General features: G+C 43.2%; 2 protein-coding genes across 2 annotated transcripts in view; one reads left to right on the forward strand and one right to left on the reverse strand.

Moving 5' to 3' along the window:
* The window catches only part of C1H1orf232 (chromosome 1 C1orf232 homolog), a 134,235-nt gene that overhangs the window by 83,895 nt on the left and 26,301 nt on the right, over positions 1-24,039 (reverse strand). The gene's annotated exons all lie outside the window — the stretch shown is intronic.
* ZNF593 (zinc finger protein 593) overlaps positions 12,761-24,039 on the forward strand; it is a 36,751-nt gene continuing 25,472 nt past the window's right edge. The window contains exons 1-2 of the mRNA XM_063453229.1: positions 12,761-12,868; positions 18,119-18,320. Coding sequence (XP_063309299.1) covers positions 18,121-18,320 — 200 coding nt within the window. The 5' untranslated portion in view covers positions 12,761-12,868; positions 18,119-18,120. The remainder of the gene's footprint in view (positions 12,869-18,118; positions 18,321-24,039) is intronic.

A 24,039-nucleotide genomic window follows, 5' to 3' on the forward strand; every position in this document is an offset into this window, starting at 1 on the left:
AGTCTCCCCCTCCCAGGTGCGTACCTACAGAATTTAGCATACTGTGTTTGGCACCTCCCCCCTTCCCCCAAAATGTGCAAATTTTGAAAAATCCCTGTCCTGCCCCCATTCTACAAAACCCCTGCCATAAAACTCTTGCACCCCCCTTCCCCCAAAAAACTGCTACTCCCTCTAAAGCCCCTGCTCAGCCTCTTACAATAGAATTTTTTTTTTACACAACAATATTAGCAACAGTCTTCAGAGTCCAGTCCCAGGCACATAGTCACTCGCGCACAATCACACACACAGTTACAGGCATACAGTAACACAAAAAGTTAGACAGTCACACACACACACAGTTACAGGCAGCATTACCCAATAACAGGCAGGCAGACAGTCACACACACACCATTCCCCAATCACAGGTAGACAGTCACACACACACAGAGTCACGGGCAGACAATCACACACACACACCACACACACACTTCTCTCTCTTACTGACCATTTGGACTGGAGTTTATAAATGGAGTTAAAAATCTACGAAAGAGACTGTTGGATGAGGTGGGACTTTATGTCTTACATAGTTACATAGCTGAAAAGAGACTTGCGTTCATCAAATTCAGCCTTCCTCACATGTGTTTTTGCTGTTGATCCAAAAGAAGGCAAAAAACCTAGTCTGAAGCGCTTCCAATTTTGCCACAAACTAGGAAAAAATTCCTTCTTGACCCCAAAATAGCAGTCAGATGTCTCCTTGGATCAAGCAGCTATTACCCCACTAATTAGAAATTATATCCCTGTATGTTATGTATGTTTTGCAAGTATTTATCCAATTGCAGTTTAAACATCTGTAATGACTCTGACTCTGACTCCTTATTGCTCTTACTGTAAAAAAACTTTTCTTTGCCTTAGATGAAATCTCCTTTCTTCCAGCCTAAATGTCTGACCTTGTGTCCTATGTATAGCCCTGTTTAAGAATCGATTTCTAGATATTGGTTTGTATCTTGGCGCCGAATATATTTTTATATCGTTATCATATCCCCTCTCCGGCGCCGTTTTTCCAAACTAAACAGATTTAATTTTTTTAAACCTTTCTTCATAACTAAAATGCTCCATTCCTTTTATCAATTTTGTAGCTAGTCTCTGGACTTTTTCTAGTGCCATGATATCTTTCTTTAGAACAGGCGCCCAAAATTGCACAGCATATTCAAGGTGTGGTCTTGCCAGCGATTTATAAAGAGGCAAAATTATATTTTCATCCTGAGAATTTATGCCCCTATTTATTCATGACAAAACCTGTGATGAGAGCAATCTCGCCACATTGCATTGGAGAAGCCTGGTGGCCCGCCTGCTGCCTTTGGACTATGGCCCTGGGAGATTGTGCCCTTTAAAAAACGTATTCGGCCCTAACAGAGTGCATGTCACTCATTCTGGCCCTTTAAATACAGTGGGGTCATTCGGTACTTGCCCTGTGTGAGCGGTGATACCCCAGATAGCTATGCCATGGAGCCCATTCATATAATGAAAGACTATGGGAAAGACTTAAGCTCCATGGCAGTTGAACTGTATGTGTGTGGTCTGAGCGCCATTCAATAATATGCGCTCAGACCTAAGCTCTCTGGGGATATGTTGAATGTCTTTATTTTATGTAGTAAATGTAACCTTGTGTATTTTATTGTATTTTATGTCTTTTTGCAACCATGTGCTCAATGGAGTCTGTCTCTGTCCTGGGAGGTAATTGTATTACTTCTCCATTGTCTCCAGGAGAGAGGGCTCTGTAAAACCGGTCTGAGCCGGAAAGCCATGCTGGCAGGAGGTTTTAAAAGATACTTTACTAACTTTTGAACCCTTGGTCTGAATTATGCCATTTTTTTAATATGTTGTTCCCCTGAATGGATTGATTGTGGATATGTATTATTTATGTGGATGTGATGTATGGTTTTATACCTCCTTGTGGGCGGACCTGTATTTGCAACAACTGTAATAAAAACCAGGCTGGGTGTGCCAGCACCTCAGACCACTGCTTGACACTCAACATGGAGCCTTGTCTCGTTATTGGGGGGATTCACTGTATGCTGTTAGAGACTGATTGCCAGGCGTGTAAGCTGATTGTATGCTTTTCCTGTTCGTCTGCTAGCAGCTATTCGTGAGGTTCCAGTTTGGAGTGCTATTTTGTATCCAGTTTGGGAGTTTGGTGTTCTGCAGTAGCTGTGCCTGTCTCTCAGAAAGGGGCATATCGCCTAAACAGATTTTAACCCCTTGTCTGCTGAAACGGTCCGTTACAATTGGTGGCAAGCGGCGGGATCATTCCTACAGCCAGAAGGACAGCTACAGGAGACACCATTTCTGTGGATTTTACAATTTAAGGGCAACGCATGTCCCAGTACAGCGACCCTAAAAGCAACAGGATGGAACCAGCAGTGTTATACGAGGAGGAGGACCTGGATGGCCGGGATGCATTAGGGAAAGGCATCTGGTACCAGGCCCTAGATAATGTACAATACCAGCGGGGTGAGAGTCTCCCCAGTGAAGAGCAGCGGTTGAGAAGCAAGTGGCCCTGCGGATGCCCTTCCTGGGAGAGCAGCCCCTGGAGGAATGGGTGAAGGAACTAGAGCACCGGGTATGGCAGGAGCTATGGCTGGAGGATGCCTACAGGCGCTCTGGTGGTATATGGCACAGTATATACCCTGGACAGCCGAACATGACAAGCCAGAGGGAGAGGAGTTTGATGGTCCTGGCTTGTTATGGGAGTCCTTTGCAGAGCCTGGCTTTGGGAGCCCTGCGCAAACCAGACTTCAGGACATTTTCTATGAGAGGGAGGCTAGGCATGAGTGGGATGACCCCCATGAGGTAGAGCAAGACCTGGCTCACCTAGCAACCCTGGAGTGGGAACTGGAGCAGGACTACCGAGATCTCTTCCACTCCATTGGGAAGGCTCAGCAGGACAGTAAGGTGACAGACCCAGATCCAGACCCATTCAGCTGGGCAGATATTGTAGAGTGTTACTGGGAAGGACCCCAGGTGGCCGGTAGAGATGGGACGGAGGTCTCTCCACCGGTCCTGCAGGGAATTGGGAGCCCAGTCTCCATTTCCCAGCGGCAGTGTGAAGTGCAGGGAGAGGAGAGCAGCGTCCTCCCTCCCCAGCGGCAGGCTGAGTTACAGGGGGCAGAGGTAGTTGTTCCTGCCCCCCAGCAGCAGAGTGATATGCCGGGAAGGCAGTGTGAAATGCAGGGAGAGGAGAGCAGCGTCCTCCCTCCCCAGCGGCAGACTGAGTTACAGGGGGCAGAGGTAGTTGTTCCTGCCCCCCAGCAGCAGCATGATTTTTTGGGAATTGGGAGCCCAGTCTCTATTCCCCAGCGGCCGAGTGATGTGCCGGGAATTGGGAGCCCAGTCTCCATTCCCCAGCGGCCAAGTGATGTGCCGGGAATTGGGAGCCTAGTCTCCATTCCCCAGCGGCAGAGTATCCAGCATGGAATAGAGAGCCCAGTCTCCTTTCCCCAGCAGCAGGACACTGTATTGGGAGCAGAGACAGTCAGTCTCCCTCCACAGAGTATGGAAGTATGTATGGGAGAGGAGCTTGCTACCACCTCTCCCCAGCGGCGGATCCGTAATGTGCAGGGAATAGAGAGCTCAGTCTCCTTTCCCCAGCGGCAGAGTGTTCTATCGGGAGAGGAGCCTGTTACCCCTTCTCCCCAGCGACAGCTTAGAGTATCCAAAGGGGAGACAGTTGGTCTCCCCCTCCGGCAGCGGAGCTGTGCAACAAAAGGGGAGACAGTCTGTCTCCAGCAGAAGAGCGGTGTAACTAAAGGGGAGACAGTCAGTCTCCAGCAACCAGGCTTCAACCAGACTACTCCCGCGGTAGTACTGGCATCAGGGCAGAGTACCGCTGGTCTCTGCCCCCTCAGCAACCCACAAAGGCAGCCTACCAGTCCCCCACACAGCCGTGGTGAGGCACCTGGACCTGGACAAGTTTTCCCCTTACCCAGGTGTAGTAACCAGTTATTGTGGGTGGGCTGTATTACTGTTTGTGTTTTGTGGGTGGGCTGCTGGACTAACAAGGGCACTGACCGGCAGGAGGTCAGATACCCTGTCCTGGGAGGTAATTGGATTACTTCTCCATTGTCTCCAGGAGAGAGGGCTCTGTAAAACTGGTCTGAGCCGGAAAGCCATGCTGGCAGGGGGTTTTAAAAGATACTTTACTAACTTTTGATCCCTTGGTCTGATTCATGACATTTTTAATATGTTGTTCCCCTGAATGGATTGATTGTGGATATGTATTTTTATGTGAATGTGATGTATGGTTTTATACCTCCTTGTGGGCGGACCTGTATTTGCAACAACTGTAATAAAAACCAGGCTGGGTGTGCCAGCACCTCAGACCACTGCTTGACCCTTAACACGGAGCCTTGTCTCGTTATTGGGGGGATTCACTGTATGCTGTTAGAGACTGATTGCCAGGAGTGTAAGCTGATTGTATGCTTTTCCTGTTCGTCTGCTAGCAGCTATTCGTGAGGTTCCAGTTTGGAGTGCTATTTTGTATCCAGTTTGGGAGTTTGGTGTTCTACAGTAGCTGTGCCTGTCTCTCAGAAAGGGGCATATCGTCTAAACGGATTTTAACCCCTTGTCTGCTGAAACGGTCCGTTACAAAACCTTACTGGCCTTAGCAACTGATCTTGTACAGTCAGATAGAAGCAGTGATTCCAGATGTTTAATGTAAGTGTAATGGACACCTTCCGTTAATGGACGCTTCCTAGCTTGCGCCGAGGACCACAAGCACCGCACTGGACACCACAACCACCGCAGACTCGAGAACCGCCATAGCTTAACTGGAGCCTCGCCGTCTACCCTGGATCAGCTTCTGTCCTCCAGGACCGTGTGGGGAAGACCTCTTCTGCTGGGATAGCCTGCAGGACATCAGGCTCTGGACAAGGGACAAAGGTAGGGCAGAGGCCGACTGCACTCTGCCCAGCTGCCAGCTCTTCTGCTGGGGTGCTGGGGACATAGTCCGGCTCAGTAGCCAGGGGAAAATTGGAGACAGTGGGGGTTAACATCTCTGTTAACCCTGGGGCCAAATTAGGAGTTAGCTGGGGAGGGAAAATCGTACTTACCCCCTCCTCCTGTTGTCCCTGTGAGGGTAGTTGGGGATCTGGACAGGCTGTCCAGCATCCCTGTAGGTCAGGCACAGAGACCACGGTCCCATCTGCGCCGTCTGGGAGACTGGTGTCTCCCCTTGGTAGGGTAAGCTGCCGCTGGGGAGATAGGGTGCTGTGCTCCTCTCCCTGAAGCACAGGCTGCCGCTGGAGAGGGAGACCGCCTGTCTCCACTCCCATAGCATTGTCCTGCTGCTGGAGAGCAAGACAAACTGTCTCTGCTCCCTGTAGGACACACTGCTGCTGGGGGGGAAGGACGACACCTTCGGCCCCCTGGACTTCACACTGCCGCTGGGGAGAGAGGGTGCTGTGCTCCTCTCCCTGAAACAGGGGCTGCCGCTGGAGAGGGAGACCGCCTGTCTCCACTCCCATAACATTGTCCTGCTGCTGGAGAGAGAGACCAACTGTCTCTGCTCCCTGTAGGACACACTGCTGCTGGGGGGGAAGGACGACACCTTCGGCCCCCTGGACTTCACACTGCCGCTGGGGAGGAAGGACGACACCTTTGGCTCCCTGTAACTCGCACTGCCGCTGGGGAAGAAGGATACGCTATTGTTGGGGCGCAGGGACAGAATACTTCGCCATCTCTGCCCAATATTCAGCTTCCTTCTGCAGACCCTCGGCCAGTTCTCTCCTCATTCTCTGTACACGTTCTTCTGTTGGGTTAGGCCCGTAGAGCTCCAACCGCCCCTTCAGTATAGCGTCAAACGGTACGTGACTATACCAATACTCCAGGCTTGCTTGGTGTTCCCAGGATGCTGCTCCTCGCACTAGGGAAGCCATTCCACCGCTGCCACCACTGTAACGGACACCTTCCATTAATGGACGCTTCCTAGCTTGCGCCGAGGACCACAAGCACCGCACTGGACACCACAACCACCGCAGACTCCAGAACCGCCGTAGCTTAACTGGAGCCTCTCCGTCTTCCGTCCACCCTGGATCAGCTTCTGTCCTCCAGGACCGTGTGGGGAAGACCTCTCCTCCAGATGAGCGTATCAGGAAAGAGAGCTAAGTTATTAAAGCTCAAGGGAGTATGCAGAGCAATCCCTAGTGTGATATAGATAAGGCTACGTATTGAGGATCAAGAAGATCTCATGTTTAACCCCTTAAGGACCAAACTTCTGGAATAAAAGGGAATCAAGACGTGTCACACACGTCATGTGTCCTTAAGGGGTTAATGGAAGGTACTCTGCTTTTATGCAGTGCTCCCCTGCAAGGGAGACGCCCACAGGCAATTAGGCATTAACCAATAAGATAACGGTTACATCCCACAGATTCCCTCCCCTCTGCTTGGGAGATAATTGAGTTTCTTACTGTATCTCCTCAATTATCTCCAAGCTAAAACTTATACATTTTTATACAATTTTATAACTTTCTCCTTTTACATCGTACATGAATAAAATATAATTTTTTATGAACAACACAACTTGTGGAACAACATATTCAAAATTCGTGAAAATCCGTTCAGTGGTTCCAGAAATATTAAAAAGTCTCTTTGGACCACGTTCGAATAAGTTAAAATGGCCGCCGCCACCACGTGTTCGTTTGTCGAATGGCGGCCACTTCGACGACTTCGGCACTTCGACTGCATCCGAAGTGCCAGTTTAAAAGTGCAAACCCTTTCTTTGTACCACACAGTTGAAGGGCCAGAAACGGTATACAAAAATCCATCATGCCCAAATGCAGTTTTTAAAGGGCAAGACATCCCAGGGCCATAGTCACAGGGCAGGAGGCTAGCGATCAGTCCTCTCCAATGCCCAGTGGCAAATGGCAGTTTGTCACAGTAAGCATTTGGTTTGCCCCAATATGCTGATTGTTACATTCCAAAATGTACTGCCACGTGCTACCATTGTGGATTTACCACTTTGCATTAGATAAATATGTTGTTTTGCTAGCTTCTCATAACATGTCTCATTAAACATTAACTTTACTTACATACACACATATATTATATGGTTATAAGTACACAACAGAGCTAAATTATTTAAATACACACTTTTGGCGTGCCCCATTTTAAATCAACCTTCAAATCAAAACTCTATAGGAATACTACAAAAATGTCTATTTAACTGTAACACTTAATAACAGAACCATATTAATATGAGGAACAGAATTCCACTGACATTATACAGGCACACCCCACTTTTGAGTACACAATGGGACTAGAGCATGTATGTAAAACGAAAATGTACTTAAAGTGAAGCAATGCCTTTTTTCACTTCCCAATGCATGTACTGCATTGCAATAGTAACTTACATGCATAACTGATACTGCAACTGCAGATTTCCAGTAATTTTATTTCCAGTGATTTATTTAGTGATTTCCAGTGGGCTTCTATTCAGTTAAAACAAACAGTAAAACAAAAATCTAATTCCAGATTGTGCCATTTTATAATGTTTTACTCATCTGACAACCTTAATCTGGGAGGAAAAGTAAAATAAACCTGCCCACTGGGCGATTTTCAATACAATTTGTATTAATCAGCAGCTTAGTTGCACACTTTGTTTAGAAACACCTCTTCATCACTTTAAGCATTTATGGTTTAATTTTGAATCTTCAGAATTGTGGCTAATGCAGCAAAGATGCTAAATCATAGTTATAGAAAATGGCAGGGTAAACCCTTTCACTGGATGTCAGCCGATTGCAGAATATGGACAATGTATGGGGAGAAAAATATTTATATATGTTCAGCTAGGAGTAGTCATTTTAAATATGAGATGGTTCTTGCCCCAATGACACTGAACTGAGCTGCTCCGGGCAAAAATAGAACCTTCTATTTACTGTTCACTCGCAAACAGAAGAGGCGCGGGAATGTCTATACTCGCGAGGCACCTTTAAATACACTCGCGGGTATGTCTGTACTCGCAAGAGTATGTAAAGGGAGTGTATTTAAAGCGGAGTATGCCTGTACTTTAGGCAGGCAGGCCAGTGGCGGATCCAGAGCCTGATCTCGGGAGGGGCACTTATTTAATTAAATAATCCATGCACAATAACCACTACAGCTCTGTGTAGTGGTTATGGTGCCATGAGTGCCGGGACCCCCTCCCACAGTAAGTAGTCAAACTGTTTGACAAAAAAGTTTGTCCGTGATATTGTCCGTGAAAGTGACTTTTTTTTTTTATTTTTCACACACAAACAGCAATTTTACTGATGATATAATTGTTGTGATACATTTTCCAGTTTTGAAACACTAATATTTGTGTTCAGCAAAGTCTCCTGAGTATAACAGTACCCCCCATGTACAGGTTTGACAACTTACCTGGGGTCTACTGGGATATGGGGCTGTAGTAGGGCATAGGAGCAGTGGTGTGTGTGAGGGGTGAAATATGTGAGGGGTGCAGTGTGTGTGAAAGGTTCAGTGTGTGTGAGGGGGGTGTAGTGTGTGTATGGGTGGGCAGTGTATTGTGTGTATGTGTGGGGCAGTGTATGTTTGTGTGGGGGGCAGTACGTGAATGTGTGTGTATGGGGGACTGTACATGGGGCAATGTGTGTATGGGGGGGCTGTGTATGTATGGGTTGGCAGTGTATGTGTGTGTGGGGGCAGTGTATGTGTATGTGTACGGGGGCAATGTGTGTGTGGGCAGTGTATGTGTGTGGGGCAGTGTGTAATTGTGTATATTGGGGCAATGTGTGTAGGGGGCAGTTTGTGAATGTGTGGTGAGGAGGGTATGGTGGCTTTTTTATAATATATATATTTTTTAATTTTATAAAAATAAATATATTTTAAGTACCCCCTTCCTTCTTTCCTTTACTGGGGGGAGGATGGGGTACATTTATCTATCCCTGGTGGTCCGTGGGGAATCCCTGGTGGTCCCAGTGGTGAGAGTGAACTCTAGCCCGTAGCTCTAGGGCTAGAGTTCAATCTCGCGAGATCCGGAGCGTTGCCGTAGTAACCACAGTAACGCTCCATGCTCACGAGAGAAGGACCCGGAGGATCTGCAGGCTGAGCTCCCGGTTCCTCTATCCCTCCCTCCCCTGCCGGCTGCCCGCACGTTGCCTGCGGTCCGGAGAGGGACCTCCGGTCCGTGAAGGCACATTGCAGGGCTGGCGCTTGAACAGTGCCAGCCCTGCATTAGCTGGCAGGGGAGAACCTTAGGGGGGGGGGGCAATTGCCCAATTTCCACCCCCACCCCTTCGGATCCGCCAGTGAGACAGGCAAACCCACACAAACACTCTCTCGTAATTACTGACCTATGGACTGGAGGAGGAGTGGATTAACTGAAGTCCAAGGAGTCTGTAAGTTGGGGAAGCAGGGACTCCATCCTGCTTCCCCCTCAATGTGCAGCAGTGACAGATGGGGGTGCAGGCCGTGTTTAGCTCTGCCCCCGCCACCAATTAGCTTCGCTTTCTTAGACGCGGCTAGTTTTAAAGTTCTGCGGCTGCCTGCGTATGTGAGCGGTGCGGCTGCCATGGCAACCTGTTCCTGCAGCACAGCTCACACATCCTAAGGCCGCTTTGGTCATGGCACACTCATAGTGAGTGGCACCCATGGCTGCCTCCTCCCCTCCTGTTTCACAGCCCCCTCCACTCCCTTCCCTGTGTGAAAGTCTCCCCCTCCCCTCCTCTGCTTGCTGACCTTGGTGTTGCCGATCTGTGGGCAGATGATCTTTAGTTTCCGCTACACAGACTGACAGGAAGTGAGAGTTGGGGTAGAGGAAACTGAAGATCATATACCTGGGGATCTGCACTTTAAAAGGTCAGCAAGCAGGGAGGGGAGGGGTAGACTCTCACACAGGGAAGGGAGAAGGGACAGATGCTGCAAGAACTAACAGGCAGGAGGGGAGTGCTTCCCCTCCTGCCTGTCACCTGGGCAGTTCTGGCAGCCAATACTGTAAGGCAGGTACGCTCTATTAGAACGTGCCTGATACTTCCGTTAGCTCAATAGAGCGTTTCTATTTTCAAATATAAAAGTGCTAATTTTACAATGAAATTGGCACTTTTATAAATGGGGATTTTAAAGGGATACTCTACATCCATATAACAATTCAGCAACCTTAAGTGCTCTATGGATATGGAGTGCACCTTTAATTGTCCCTATTTAAAAGGAACAGTCCTAATTTTGGGCCCGAAACCCTCTGTTCCTCTTTTCTGTCCTAATGTTCCTCTTTTCTAGGAGCTCTATATTGTTGGTGTATCAGAGCTACACAGCTATAATACAGTAATGTGTCTTTAAACTACAATAAATGCGATACATTGTTCTTGTAATAAATTACATTTTTGTTATTAACCCCTTAAGGACCGAGGACGGTTCAGGACCGTCATCTGCATTTTTGCCTTGCCGACCGCTGACGGTCCTGAACCGTCCTAACGGTCCAATGTACTTACCCGATCGCCGTCGTCAGCCCAGACAGTCTCCCCATGGCGGATTAGGACCCCTGGGGCCATGTGATCGCTCAACAGGGCGACCACATGGTCACAATAGGTGTCCATGTGTCTGCCTGCAGGTGGACTGTCTGTGCTGACAGGCAGTCTCCCTGCTAGTGTAAAATCCTAAAAAAATAAAGGTTAAAGTTAATAAATAAAAATAATAATTATATATGTGTATATATATATATAAATGATATATAGACGTATATTATATATATATAATATACGTCTATATATCATATATATAATGTCATACTAAGTGTATTTTTATATTAATATGTACATATATTAATATAAAAATACACTTATAATTAAATTACACACGTGTATATAATATATATATATTGTATATATATATTATTGTAAAATACAAATAATAAGTAATTTAAATTAAATAAAAAAATGTAAAAATAATAAAAAAAAAAAAATATTTTTCTATATGAAATTTTATTCTAACTGTATTTTGATATTAATATATATATATATTTATATCAAAATACACTTAGAATGAAATTGTATATATATATATATATATATATCTATGTATATATAAATAAATAAAAAGAATACGAAATATACATATGTCCATATACAAAATTACATAAATAATTATATAAATATACACGTAGACTTCAAATATATAAATATGCATATATATTTAAATTCTACATGTGTATTTATGTCATATTTTTACCTAATTAAGTAATTTTATTGATTGCAATTTAAGGGACCTGCCTGCCAACCCAGGTCGAAAGTCCAGAGAATTAAATTTGTTAGCACTGTATTTTACCCTGTAACGTTCTATGACACCCTAAAACCTGTACATGGGGGGGTACTGTTTTACTCGGGAGACTTCGCTGAACACAAATATTAGTGATTCAAAACAGTAAATCATATCACAGCGATGATATTGTCCGTGAAAGTGACTTTTTTTTTTTATTTTTCACACACAAACAGCAATTTTACTGATGATATAATTGTTGTGATACATTTTCCAGTTTTGAAACACTAATATTTGTGTTCAGCAAAGTCTCCTGAGTATAACAGTACCCCCCATGTACAGGTTTTATAGCGTTTTTGAAAGTTACAGGGTCAAATATATGGGTCAAATATTTTTACATTGAAAATGGCCAGGTTGGTTACGTTGCCTTTGAGAGCGTATGGTAGCCGAGGAATGAGAATTACCCCCATGATGGCATACCATTTGCAAAAGAAGACAGCCCAATGTATTGCAAATGGTGTATGTCCAGTCTTTTTTAGTAGCGTTCAATTACGTTTTTTACTTTTTTCACACACAAACAAATATGAACGCTAACTTTGGCCAGTGTTTGCGACTAAGTGGCTACTAAAAAAGTCTGGACATACCCCATATTGAATACCTTGGGTTGTCTACTTTAAAAAAAATATGTACATGTGGGGTGGTATTCAGAGATTTATGACAGATAATAGTGTTACAATGTCACTATTGATACATTTTAAAAATGTATGTTTTGAAACCGCAATATCCTACTTGTACTTATAGCCCTATAACATGCAAAAAAATAGCAAAACGCATGTAAACACTGGGTATTTTTAAACTCAGGACAACATTTTGAATCTATTTAGCAGTTTTTTTCATTCGCTTTTGTAGATGAGTAAAAGATTTTTCACATAAAAGTCAAAAAACATGTATTTTTTTCAATTTTTCATCATATTTTTTCATTTTTTTAAAAAATTAAATTACATTAGATTATATAAATAATGGTATGTAAAGAAAGCCCCTTTTGTCCTGAAAAAAACAATATATAATTTTTATGGGAACAGTAAATGAGAGAGCGGAAAACAGCTAAACACAAACACCACAAAAGTGTCAAAAAGACACAGTCCAGTCCTTAAGTGGTTAAGGCAAAAATTTCCCAGCACACCAAACCCTGGGCACACCTCCACCCACATCGTAAAATTAAAATGCCCTCTTTATCCATTTGAAATCTTGGGAGGTAAGTGATTTGCAGTTTCATTAATTTCAATGTTTGTATGTCGAGTACTTTCCTAATGGATTGAAAACATCTGTAAATAAAATAATTTTCAAACAGTGGCTTGGTGAAGAACCCACAAAGTCAAACTCTATACACGTCTACTTACTATCACGTTTAAAAACAAAAAAAATGTCTACTAAGGGCTTCCAAGCCACTGCGAATACTGCGTAGTTCCTTTAGATGTCGCTGTTTGTTCCTAGAATCGAACTGGACACGCACACCCTTCTTTCCATAGTAAATATCACGTTGTACTGTAAGGAAGCTTTAACTCTATGGTGGCGTTCAGAGCTAATACGTCCGTTGCGTCACTGTCTGTCTTTATTTCCTGTGAATAGCATGGTGTAGAAATCCATTTCGGTAAGTGTGTGAAACGTGTACAACTGTTCGTAATTCTTCCATACTGAATTGAAATAAAATGTTTACATTTGTAGTGCCACAGTGTCCAGTTGGTTTGGCATTCGAATATAGGTGGTACAACTGGGGTTCGAAACTGTAATATATATATATATATATATATATATATATATATATATATATATACACAGCTATATAAATATGATTGTTGAGAACATATTTGGAAGAGGTTTTTTGATTTATGAGAAAAAGTGAGTTGTTTATACTGCAGACAAACTAGGTAACCTCGTATTTTGTTATTTCCCTGTTAAATACCCAAACATCATCAATTCCTTATAAATAATATTAAATTAATATAATAAAATACCAAATAGAGTCCATAACCCTACTATACTATATAATTGTGAGCTTAGCAACACAGAAATCACAGGTACTGGTATATAAAATGGTGTGATTGTATCTATTTATATCAGTGGTTCTTGGCATCAGAGTTTGTGCCACAATTTGGGTTCAAGTGCTATTCCTTGTGCATTTAATTAGGTGAAAAAGAAGCATATTTATTTGACCTCGGATCAAATTACAAACTTTAGACTAAAATAACCAAGCTGAGAGTTTTACATTATTCCTGCACTTATTTTTGCTAAATTTAGTTTGTTTCCAATTCATTATGATGACCTTTAGAATTGTTTAATTGTTGCCTGTAATGTTTATTACACTGTAATTGCTCACTGAACTAACTTTTTTTTAAAGGGCCGATATAAGCACCAAAACAAATTTTGGTTTAATGGAGTGGTTTTGGTGTATAGTGCATGCCCCTGCTGTCTAAATGTGCAATTCTCTGCCATTCATGAGTTTAACCCCTTAAGGACACATGACATGCGTGACATGTCATGATTCCCTTTTATTCCAGAAGTTTGGTCCTTAAGGAGTTAAGGGAAACTCCAGTGCCAGGAAAGCACTGCAGGTCCCCTCTCCCTCCCATCCCCCCAGTAGCTGAAAGGGTGAAAACCCCTTCAGGTCACTTACCTGAGACGCCGCCGGTGTCCCTTGGCGGTGGGTTCTGCTCGCTGCCGCTCCTCCCAGTGATTACGTCAGCCGGTGGGCGAGACTAATCCCGCCGGCTGAGGAAACCTAATGCGCATACGCATTAGAGCTCTCCATAGGAAAGCTTCGAAAATGCTTTCCTATGGGGAATTGAGCGACGCTGGAGGTCCTCACACATCGTGAAGACATCCAGCGACGCTCTAGCACAGGTTTCCTGTGCTAGGGAGACGGAAGTGCCCTCTAGTGATTGTCTAGTAGACAGCCACTAGAGGTGAAGTTAACCCTGCAAGGTAATTATTGCGGTTTATAAAAAAACTGCAATAATTACACTTGCAGGATTAAGAGTAGTGGGAGTTGGGCAGAAGTGGTCTGGGTGCCTACAGTGTCCCTTTAAGAATGCTACTAAGCTGTTTCCTAGAGTTGGGGAGGGGTATTTTTCTAAAGGGTCAATCTAGGCACTAGAACCACTACACACTGGACCCCAGGGAAAGGATGATTTCCAGCTCTCTCAAAGGTAGGGATGTGTTATTGAGCAGCAATGTAAACACTGCATTTTCTCTGACCGCACTGGTTTACATTAAAAAGCCTGAACCACAACATTAAAGGGACACTCCAGGCACCCAGACCACTTCTGCCCATTGGAGTGGTCTAGGTGCCAACTCCCACTACCCTTAACCCTGCAAGTGCAAGTTTTTTTTATAAACTGCAATAATTACCTTGCAGGATTAACTCCACCTCTAGTGGCTGTCTAGTAGACAGCCACTAGAGGGCACTTCCTGGTCCATAGCACCGAAAACCTGTGCTAGAGCGTCGCTGGACGTCCTCACGCTGTGTGAGGACCTCCAGTGTTGCTCAATTCCCCATAGGAAAGCATTTTCAATGCTTTTCTATGGAGAGCTCTAATGCACATGCGCATTAGGTCTCCGCGGCCGGCAGGCGGGTTCAGTCTCGCACACCGGCCGACGTAATGAAGAGAAGAAGCGGCGGTGACCCAAAACCCAGGGTTTTCACCCCTTCAGCAACCGGAGATTGGGAGGTGGGAGGGAGAGGGCACCTGCAGTGCCAGGAAAACTGATTGTTTTCCTGGCACTGAAGAGTCCCTTTAAGATGTAATGGTTCTTGTGACTATAGTATCCCTTTAACCCCTTAAGGACACATGACATGTGTGACATGTCATGATTCCCTTTTATTCTAGAAGTTTGGTCCTTAAGGGGTTAAGAATTTATATTTTTGTTGATGAAAATAAAGCTTTGCTAGTTTAAAAAAAAATCCTTTTAGCTGTTTCTTAGATTCCAAGCAAACTTGTCAAGCCCTGCCCTAAACAGTAGTGAATTAGGCATAACAGTACACGAGAAGGATTTGGGAATTGTTGTAGACAACACAATTGGCAAAAATGTGCAATGTCAATCAGCAGTTGCTAAGGCCTGTAAGGTATTGTCATGTGTGTATAAAAAAAAAAAAAGCATTCATTCTCAGAATGAAAATATTTTTGACTCTTTATAAAACAATGGTAAGACCACACCTTGATTTTTCTAAAGAAGATTATTATGGCGCTAGAAATAGTGCAGAGGCACGCTACAAAATTTAATAAAAGGAATGGAACATTTTAGTTTGTAGAAAGGTAAACAAATTAAAATCTATTTAGCTTGGAAAAACGGTGGTTCAGAGGGGATACCATGGCATTATACAGGTATATTTGGGGCCCTATACAAACCATTGTATTCATAAACTGCACTATACATAGGACAAAAAGTCATGCATTTAGACTTGAAGAAAATTAAGATTTAGGCTGATGCAAAGGAACGGGCTTTTTTACAGTAAGAACAATAGGATGTGGTATTTTCTGTCTGAAGAGGAGGTTTTATCAGAGTCTGTACAGATGTTTAAAGGAACATGATAGTGTCAAAACATGTATTCCTGACACTATGGTGGCCACCCTTGCCTCCATTTGAAAAGGTATTTTTCTTTCCTTACAGTCACAGACTGCTAAATACACATACAGACAGACTGCTGTACACACAGACAGAATGCCGAGTACACACAGACTGCCAATGCATACACACACACACACACACAGTGCAGTGTATATGTTTGTGTGTCTGAGGGGTGGTGTGTGTGTGAAGGAGGGAGGTACCACGTGTGTGTGTGTGTGGGGGGGGGGGGGTGCGCTGTAGGTAGCAAATGTTTTTTTTTTTTTTTTTAAATAATAATCCTAACCTATACATAAAATCTTTACTCCATTATACAAACACACACACACACACACTCTGCATTATACATACACACTACACAAACACACACACACTCTACATTATACATACTACACAAACACACACACACTCTACATTATACATACTACACAAACACACACACACACACTCTACATTATACATACTACACAAACACACACACACACACACACACTCTACATTATACATACTACACACACACACACACACACTACATTATACATACTACACACACACACACACTCTACATTATACATACTACACACACACACTATACATACTACACACACACACTACATTATACATACCACACACACACACTCTACATTATACATACTACACACACACACTACATTATACATACTACACACACACACACACTACATTATACATACTACACACACACACACACTACATTATACATACTACACACACACACACTACATTATACATACTACACACACACACACACTACATTATACATACTACACACACACACACTACATTATACATACTACACACACACACACTACATTATACATACTACACACACACACACACTACATTATACATACTACACACACTACATTATACATACTACACACACACACACACTACATTATACATACTACACACACTACATTATACATACTACACACACACACACTACATTATACATACTACACAAACACACACACACTACATTATACATACTACACAAACACACACACACACTACATTATACATATACACACACTCTGCATTATACATACACACACTGCGTTATATACACACTACACACACGCACTGCATTATATACACACGCACTGCATTATATACACACGCACTGCATTATATACACACACGCACTGCATTATATACACACACGCACTGCATCCACTACACAAACACACACAGCTCCCCTGTCTAAACAACTTCATCCACTACATGTGGCATGTATATTTTGTGCATTTACCTTTCGAATTAGTTTATTTTTTCAAAATGGTAAATGTACAGAATATCGTCAAGTTATCGGCTATCGGCCTGAAAGTTCACAGATTATCGGTATCGGCTCTAAAAAAAATCAATATTGGTCAATCCCTAGTTGCCCTGGTAACGTGCGTCAACGCTCCACACAGCCTGCTCGCGGAGAACAGAAGAGTTGCTTTTCAGATCCCTTCCCCTGCCTCCAGGTGCTCGCGATACGAAAGCAGAGTAAGCGCCTGCCGTTTTGGGCAGGCAGGTGCCTACTCTGCATTGCTGCTAACCGGCGCCAGTGTCCCCCTCACAGCCCACAGAGAGTGCTCGGCATGCCAAAGGTTCACCATCACTGTATTAGGCCTACTCTACTTTCTTTACACCCTGGGAGAACTTATGTCATATGACTTTATGTTTAAGCCTCAATAAAACACTTTGAGTATAAAATTGAAGAATGGTTCTCCAAGTTAAAGCAGTTTAGCTGCATACCCTTGTTGTTACAGTTCATAAAAGTACTGATTTTAATGAGAAATCTGCACCTCTATAAATGTTTTTGAACAAGTAGGGAACATCACGCTACCATTCAATCTAACCATAAGCAGGGCCTCCTGATTCACTCTGCACAGACCGCATTTGCCACTGATAGGGTTATAGTTTTACTTCTTTTTCATCCCTTGTCACGGATATAACTCTGCCCCTGACTAAGATCTTCATTGCTAATAATGTTAGTAGGTCCCCTAATGATTGTCCATACAGTATTTGGGGACCTGCTGCTCCAATCAGCATCTCTTCATAGAGATGCATTATACCATTGAATATGGGTAGCGTTCTTTCTCTACATGCTAAGCGTGAGGTCACTGAACGTCAGTCCTGCAAATACTACAGCATCGGAAAACAAATCACTTCTAGTGCTTGGAATGTGGGGGGGTTTAACTTCAGTGTTCACATTCCATCAGATTTTTCATCCTTTCTCCTCTTTTAGACATGACACGTTCCAAGCAGGTTGGGAATCACAAGAGTGACAAGAAGAAAAATATCTCTAAGCTCTGGAAAACAAAGCGTCGGGTGAAGGATATAGATCAGATACACCATGACCTACGTCCAGAGAATGCCGAACGCCTACTGAATCAAGAACTGGATTATCAACTTCCAGGGAATGCTCAGCATTACTGTCTACACTGCGCGTGAGTATTACATGGCCCATAATACTGTACTGCAATAAATAAAAAAAGAAAATACTAACCTGCAACATTTTTTCTAGCTATTTCTCTTCCTTGATGATTCTCACTGGGCAATAAGGAAAAGGCCGAATGCTTTCCATTAATTTAGTGCTCTATCATTCAATTTTATTGAAATAGGATAAACAGTTTGCTGTTTAGTGCTTCCATTGAATTAATTCATTACATCATTTTAGCAGCATGGTGCTGTTTAGCTCTTTATAAAAGCTCTGTAGAACTAACCGCATCCTCCAACAGGAGAAGACTGGAAGCAGGCACTGTGTCTGCAGATGTCGTTAAGGACCCAGATAATTTGTCAAACCATACTAAAATGGTTTGACTGCCATACTTATCATGGAAAAGTGTGGAGACTAATGTGCTTGAAGTGTTGCCTTTCATCCATAGACAGAGCCAATTCCCTACAGCCATCACCAGTGACAGCTGTGGTATAGCCATCAGTAGCTCCATAGACTGTCTAGAAGTGTCAGGCATAGGAAGTGATATAGAGATTGTATATCTTTTGACTGGGGTGAAATGTCAACATAGTCAAAATGAGTATTTCATTGTTGCTTAAATACACTGTTGTGTAATCAAAAAGTTTGTTAAGGCTACCTCCCTGTTTCTTTGTATAAATGTGTTGCATCTAATATTAACACAACACTTTTCACGGAATAATATAAATAGCGTGATAATGAACTTTAAAAATAAATAGCATTCTAACAAATATAGGACATTTCATAACCAAAAATAGATAGGATGGTAAAAAAGTAATATGTTAGGTCCTATAGACTGTAAGCCTGTTTGAGCAGGGTCCTCTTCAAACTATCGTTCTTGTGAGTTTCCTTGTAATCGTCCTATTTATAGTTAAACCCCTTTCCCACTTATAATATTGTAAACCGCAACGGAATCTGTTGGCGCTATATAAATGGCAATAATAATAATAGGTCAAACAGTTTTGGAGCAGTTTTGAAGAAGAAATTTTTTTTAAAAAAAAAAATGCTCTCCAAAGACCGCCCCTCCTCGTCCACATTGATAATGTAGAAATTTTTATTCAACATCAGTTTTATTTAACCTGGATGGTGACTGGCTGGAGGCACAAAAGAAAGTGTATTATATGTATAATAAGACATAATCTGTTTATGAAACATTATGAATCGTGCTGTAGTACTTAAAGGGGCACTCCAGGCACCCAGACCACTTTTGCCAATTGGAGTGGTCTGGGTGCCAACTACCACTACTCTTAACCCTGCAAGTGGAATTATTGCAGTTATTCATAAACTGCAATAATTACCTTGCAGGGTTAACTCCACCTCTAGTGGTTGTCTACTAGACAGCCACTAGAGGGCACTTCCTGGTTTCTAGCACAGGAAACCTGTGCTACAGCGTCGCTGGATGTGCTCACGCTGTGTGAGGACCACCAGCGTCGCTCATTTCCCCATAGGAAAGTATTGAAAAGCATTTTCAATGCTTTCCTATGGGGAGCTCTAATGCAATGCCGCGCATGCGCATTAGGTCTCCCCGGCCAGTGGGCAGGATCAGTCTCGCCCACCAGCCGACGCAGTCACTGGGAGGAGCGGCGGCGGAGGAAGAAGCAGCGAAGCAACTCTTTTTCACCCCTTCAGCATCCGGGGATTGGGGGGTGGGAGGGAGAGGGGGACCTTTAATAATGCACTCAAAATAACAGTTTAGTAGCTAGATAAATGTATATTTGCGTTATATTGACTCTTGTCTACTGTGTGGGATTATTGCCCTTATTAGAAATCAGCATTTTAAGGCAGAGGGGACAATTTTCTGTAAATCTTTTACATATTCTTTTCCATGATTGCTGTCCATGCTTAAACCTTTTAGCAGGAAATTAAAGGGACATGCATAACATTGAGACAACTGTTTTGTTCAGAAAGGGGAGCACTGATCTCACCAATCAATGACCTTTCCCTAGTAATACTTGTAAAGTGTATTTGGGATGCCTGACAGATTTACACATGTGAAGTTGGAAGATCTCTTCACCGTGCAGCATCCTGAAAGGTAGAAGAGAAATAGTCTGATCAATGTGCTTCATGCAAAGCAGGCTCACGTGTTGAGTTTCTCTCTCCTGCTGCTGCACAATGATACCCTGTTTCCATATTTTGTGGACTGGTCTGAAACTGAGATGGGGCTGGGGTGACTAAATAAAGTCTCCAAGCTGAGAAACGTGACCAACAATGCAATTTAACTAAGCTTATACTAAGTTCATAAACTGTATTACATACTTTTCAAAGTTTTGGTTTGTATATTTGTTTTAAAAGTGTTTGCTTGCTGGTTTAACAATAAATAATAATTGTTAATTGATGCATTTTTCTTTAAACAATGTTACTTTCCTGAAATACTACTTGTTTATTAGGTGCAGCATGCGGAGGACTTCAACTTTCAGAGCAAAGGTTATCATATGACTGAGCTTGATTAACAGATAGGGCTGTAGACCAGGTGCTAGTTTTATTATGCATGTAACTTGCAATCCTATCTGTTGCTTCTGACTCATGTTTCTCTAAGCTTTATCTTCTGGATGTGCATCAAGGTTGGCTGTAAGCTGCCTTGACACTGACCTCTGTGCAGGCAGCACGCTGGACATGTAAAACAAGTTCACTATTTACTGGACATCTAATCTTGGGCTATCTGTGTTATACTCTTTTATAATAATTTGGTCAAGTGTGCAACAGTCCAGATTTATTTACCTTTCTTTAGTGCTGATAAGCTCCTCTGCTCTGTTAGTCTGTGTAAGAATATGGGAGGAGTATTTAAAATGTCAGCTCTGTCAGCTGTATGTCCAGAAACTAGAATTGAATGTTGAACATTAAGGGCATCATAGTATGCAGGCGATATGTGAAATAAATTGCATACTCGGATCTTTCCTCCAGTGAACTATATGTATGTATTTATGTGTGTGTATATATATATATCTCTATATATCCATGTTTAAAATGGAATCAAGCAAAAATATGATTCTTTGTTAAATTAATTTGCATATACCCACCCAGAATCCTTTGCGGTAGTAACATCACTGCAGATTTGTGATTTCAGTGGGAAAAACAAGTCTTATGGCTTGGTGTGCAGATTTGTGTTTAACATTGTATTAACTAATATATATATTATAGTTTGTGTGTGTGTAAGTATATACCCAATGATCGGGCAGGTCTGTAAATAAAGAGGGCCCACCAAGATGGAATTTGTATTTAAAGGGAGTGGTGTGTGGGGTAACCAATCAACGCCAGCCCGGTATGGAGGTAGGTTCTGGCTTATATAGGCCGGATCAACCCTTCCCACAACTCCAGGCTCAGTCTTCCCATTTGTGGTCAGGGAAAAAAGCTGAGTAAGCGTTAACCATGGCATTTTTATTTAATTTTTAAGAAAAAATATTTAATTCTTTTTTTTTTTTTAGTCCCCCCCTCCCTGTTTCTTACTTGGCCAGGGAGGGGGAATATGGCATTCCCTGGTGGTCCGGTGGCATGGACTGTGCAGTGGGAGCCCGCAGCAAGCTCTTACTCACCTTCCTTTCAGCTCCCCTTTCTAAATCTCACGGCCAGTATGCTGCGCAGAGCGTTGCCATGGGTAACCCATGGCAACGCTCTGATGGCCGCTAGAGTTAGACAGGGGAGCTGCTGGGAAGGTAAGTAAGAGCTTGCTGCGGGCCCTCCAGGACCGCCGGGCTTGTCATGGGCCTGGCGATCCTGGTCTGTATTATCAGCAATGTCGGTATCTCTATAGGCCGATGCCGATATTGCCGAAAATACTGAATATTGGCCAGACCGATTGTGACAAACTGCCCTTTGCCACTGGCTTTTGGAGAAGCCTGATTGCCAGCCTCCTGCCTTATGACTATGGCCCTGGGGTGTATTGCCCCTTAAGAACATTATTGGGGGATATTGAGACTTGTCACAATGCCCTTTTTAACCCCTTAAGGACACATGACGTCTGACATGTCATGATTCCCTTTTATTCCAGAAGTTTGGTCCTTACGGGGTTAAACTGTCGAAATGGAACTTCGAACTACCGAAAAGCCAGATCCCACACTGTTATGGTACTTTTTTCAGTAAACCAAAAATGTTTAAATGTCTATCTGTTCCTGTCCAAATTAAAGAGAATTGAATTGCGTATATACGCTGAAGTAATTCAGTCTGACACACGGAGTTCAGGTTAAAATAACTTCGAGGAAATTTATTGGCAAGTGAAGCAAGAGCGGGCTCGCAGGCCCTTTTAAGAGGCATTTTGCGTCATCATTGATTATCAAGATATCAGTGAATAAACATCATTAATTGGATTAATTGTTAAGTGTCTGGATTAGTGTCCACCTATCAGTATAATGAATTGGCTCAAAAACTAAGTGGTTAGCTTCGTGTCCACCCACCGAGAGGTGGTATTGTTTTGGACACGGGTGGGGACAAGGGGCTCAAGCGCCATCTCCCTTAGCATGAGGTTTACTCGGTGGAAGGGGGGCTTGAGCGTCATTTTACACGGTCAGTGATGTCAGGTGCAAGGTCTCTTATGAATAGAACATTTCATTACTACAGTGTTCTCATGGCCTTGTCTTTATACTATGTTGCGAGTTAGGGGAAATTCAGCAGTTCCTGGGTAGTCATGTCTTTATGGAAAATACAGTCTTTGTCTATTGTGTTAGTTGTGATGGGAAATTCTGTCATGTAATGTAGTTTTGAAATGGAGAAGTCAGGTTATGAGGACAAAATGGAGGATTTGTCACAGTATCAGGTTAAAACGGAGTTAGTGCAATAATTCAATACAAGTTCAATAAAGATTTTTAATAATTCTACATCAACACAAGTGGAGTGTGCAGCCAATTTACCTCCCAAAAGCTGTGGTTAACCGCAAGCTAATTGACGAACGGCTTGGTGGTCGCCGTTCATATAGTCGAAACACGTGGCGGTGGCCATCTTGTTTAGTCGAACGCGGTCAGCGGTGTTTTGCCGTCGAGTTCATGGAACTCAAATTGGACACTCGACGGCACAAACACCGCTGAACCTTACCTTCTCTGGGACTTCGACGAAAGTCGACGGCGCCCGTTCGTGCATTTGAATGGAACTAAGCATTCTGAACTATGTGAAATAGACCGACCGCACAGCCTAAATCTATGGAACTCTTTTGGGCATGAAAGCCATGCTTGCGGTCGGTCAAATATGACTTCCATGGAATTCGGGAACCCCTGCTGGGTGATTTTTGGATATGTTGTTCGCCCAGATCAGAGATATCCAGGGATGATTTCTGGGGATATGTTGATGTTGTTGTTGTTGTTGTTTTGGGGTGTTTCTGTGTTTTGGGGTAAAATTGTATATTTTCTGCCTGTGATAATTAAGTTACCCCATTGTGTAGTAATTATATCACAGGCAGAGGGGAGGGGTTGTGTGCCTTAGTTGGGAGTGTCTGACTGTATTGTACTATATTGATTGGCTGTAACTTTGTGTCTTGTGTACCACAAGGTCCACATGGGTGGTAAGAAAAGATCTGTATGCTCATTAAACCAGTTCTACTTGACCCTCAACTCGCAGCCTTGACTCGTGTTTGGAGGGGACAGCTATAATCACTACAGGGATTGCTATGCTCTGCATATTCCCTTAGCATCAATGAGCTCTTGTAAGAGCTCTTGTTCCTGATCCTGCTTCGCTTTCTGGGAGGAAGACAGGCCTTGTCGTAGGTCCAG

The sequence above is a fragment of the Pelobates fuscus genome, chromosome 1, assembly GCF_036172605.1.
Source record: "Pelobates fuscus isolate aPelFus1 chromosome 1, aPelFus1.pri, whole genome shotgun sequence".
NCBI lineage: Eukaryota > Metazoa > Chordata > Amphibia > Anura > Pelobatidae > Pelobates > Pelobates fuscus.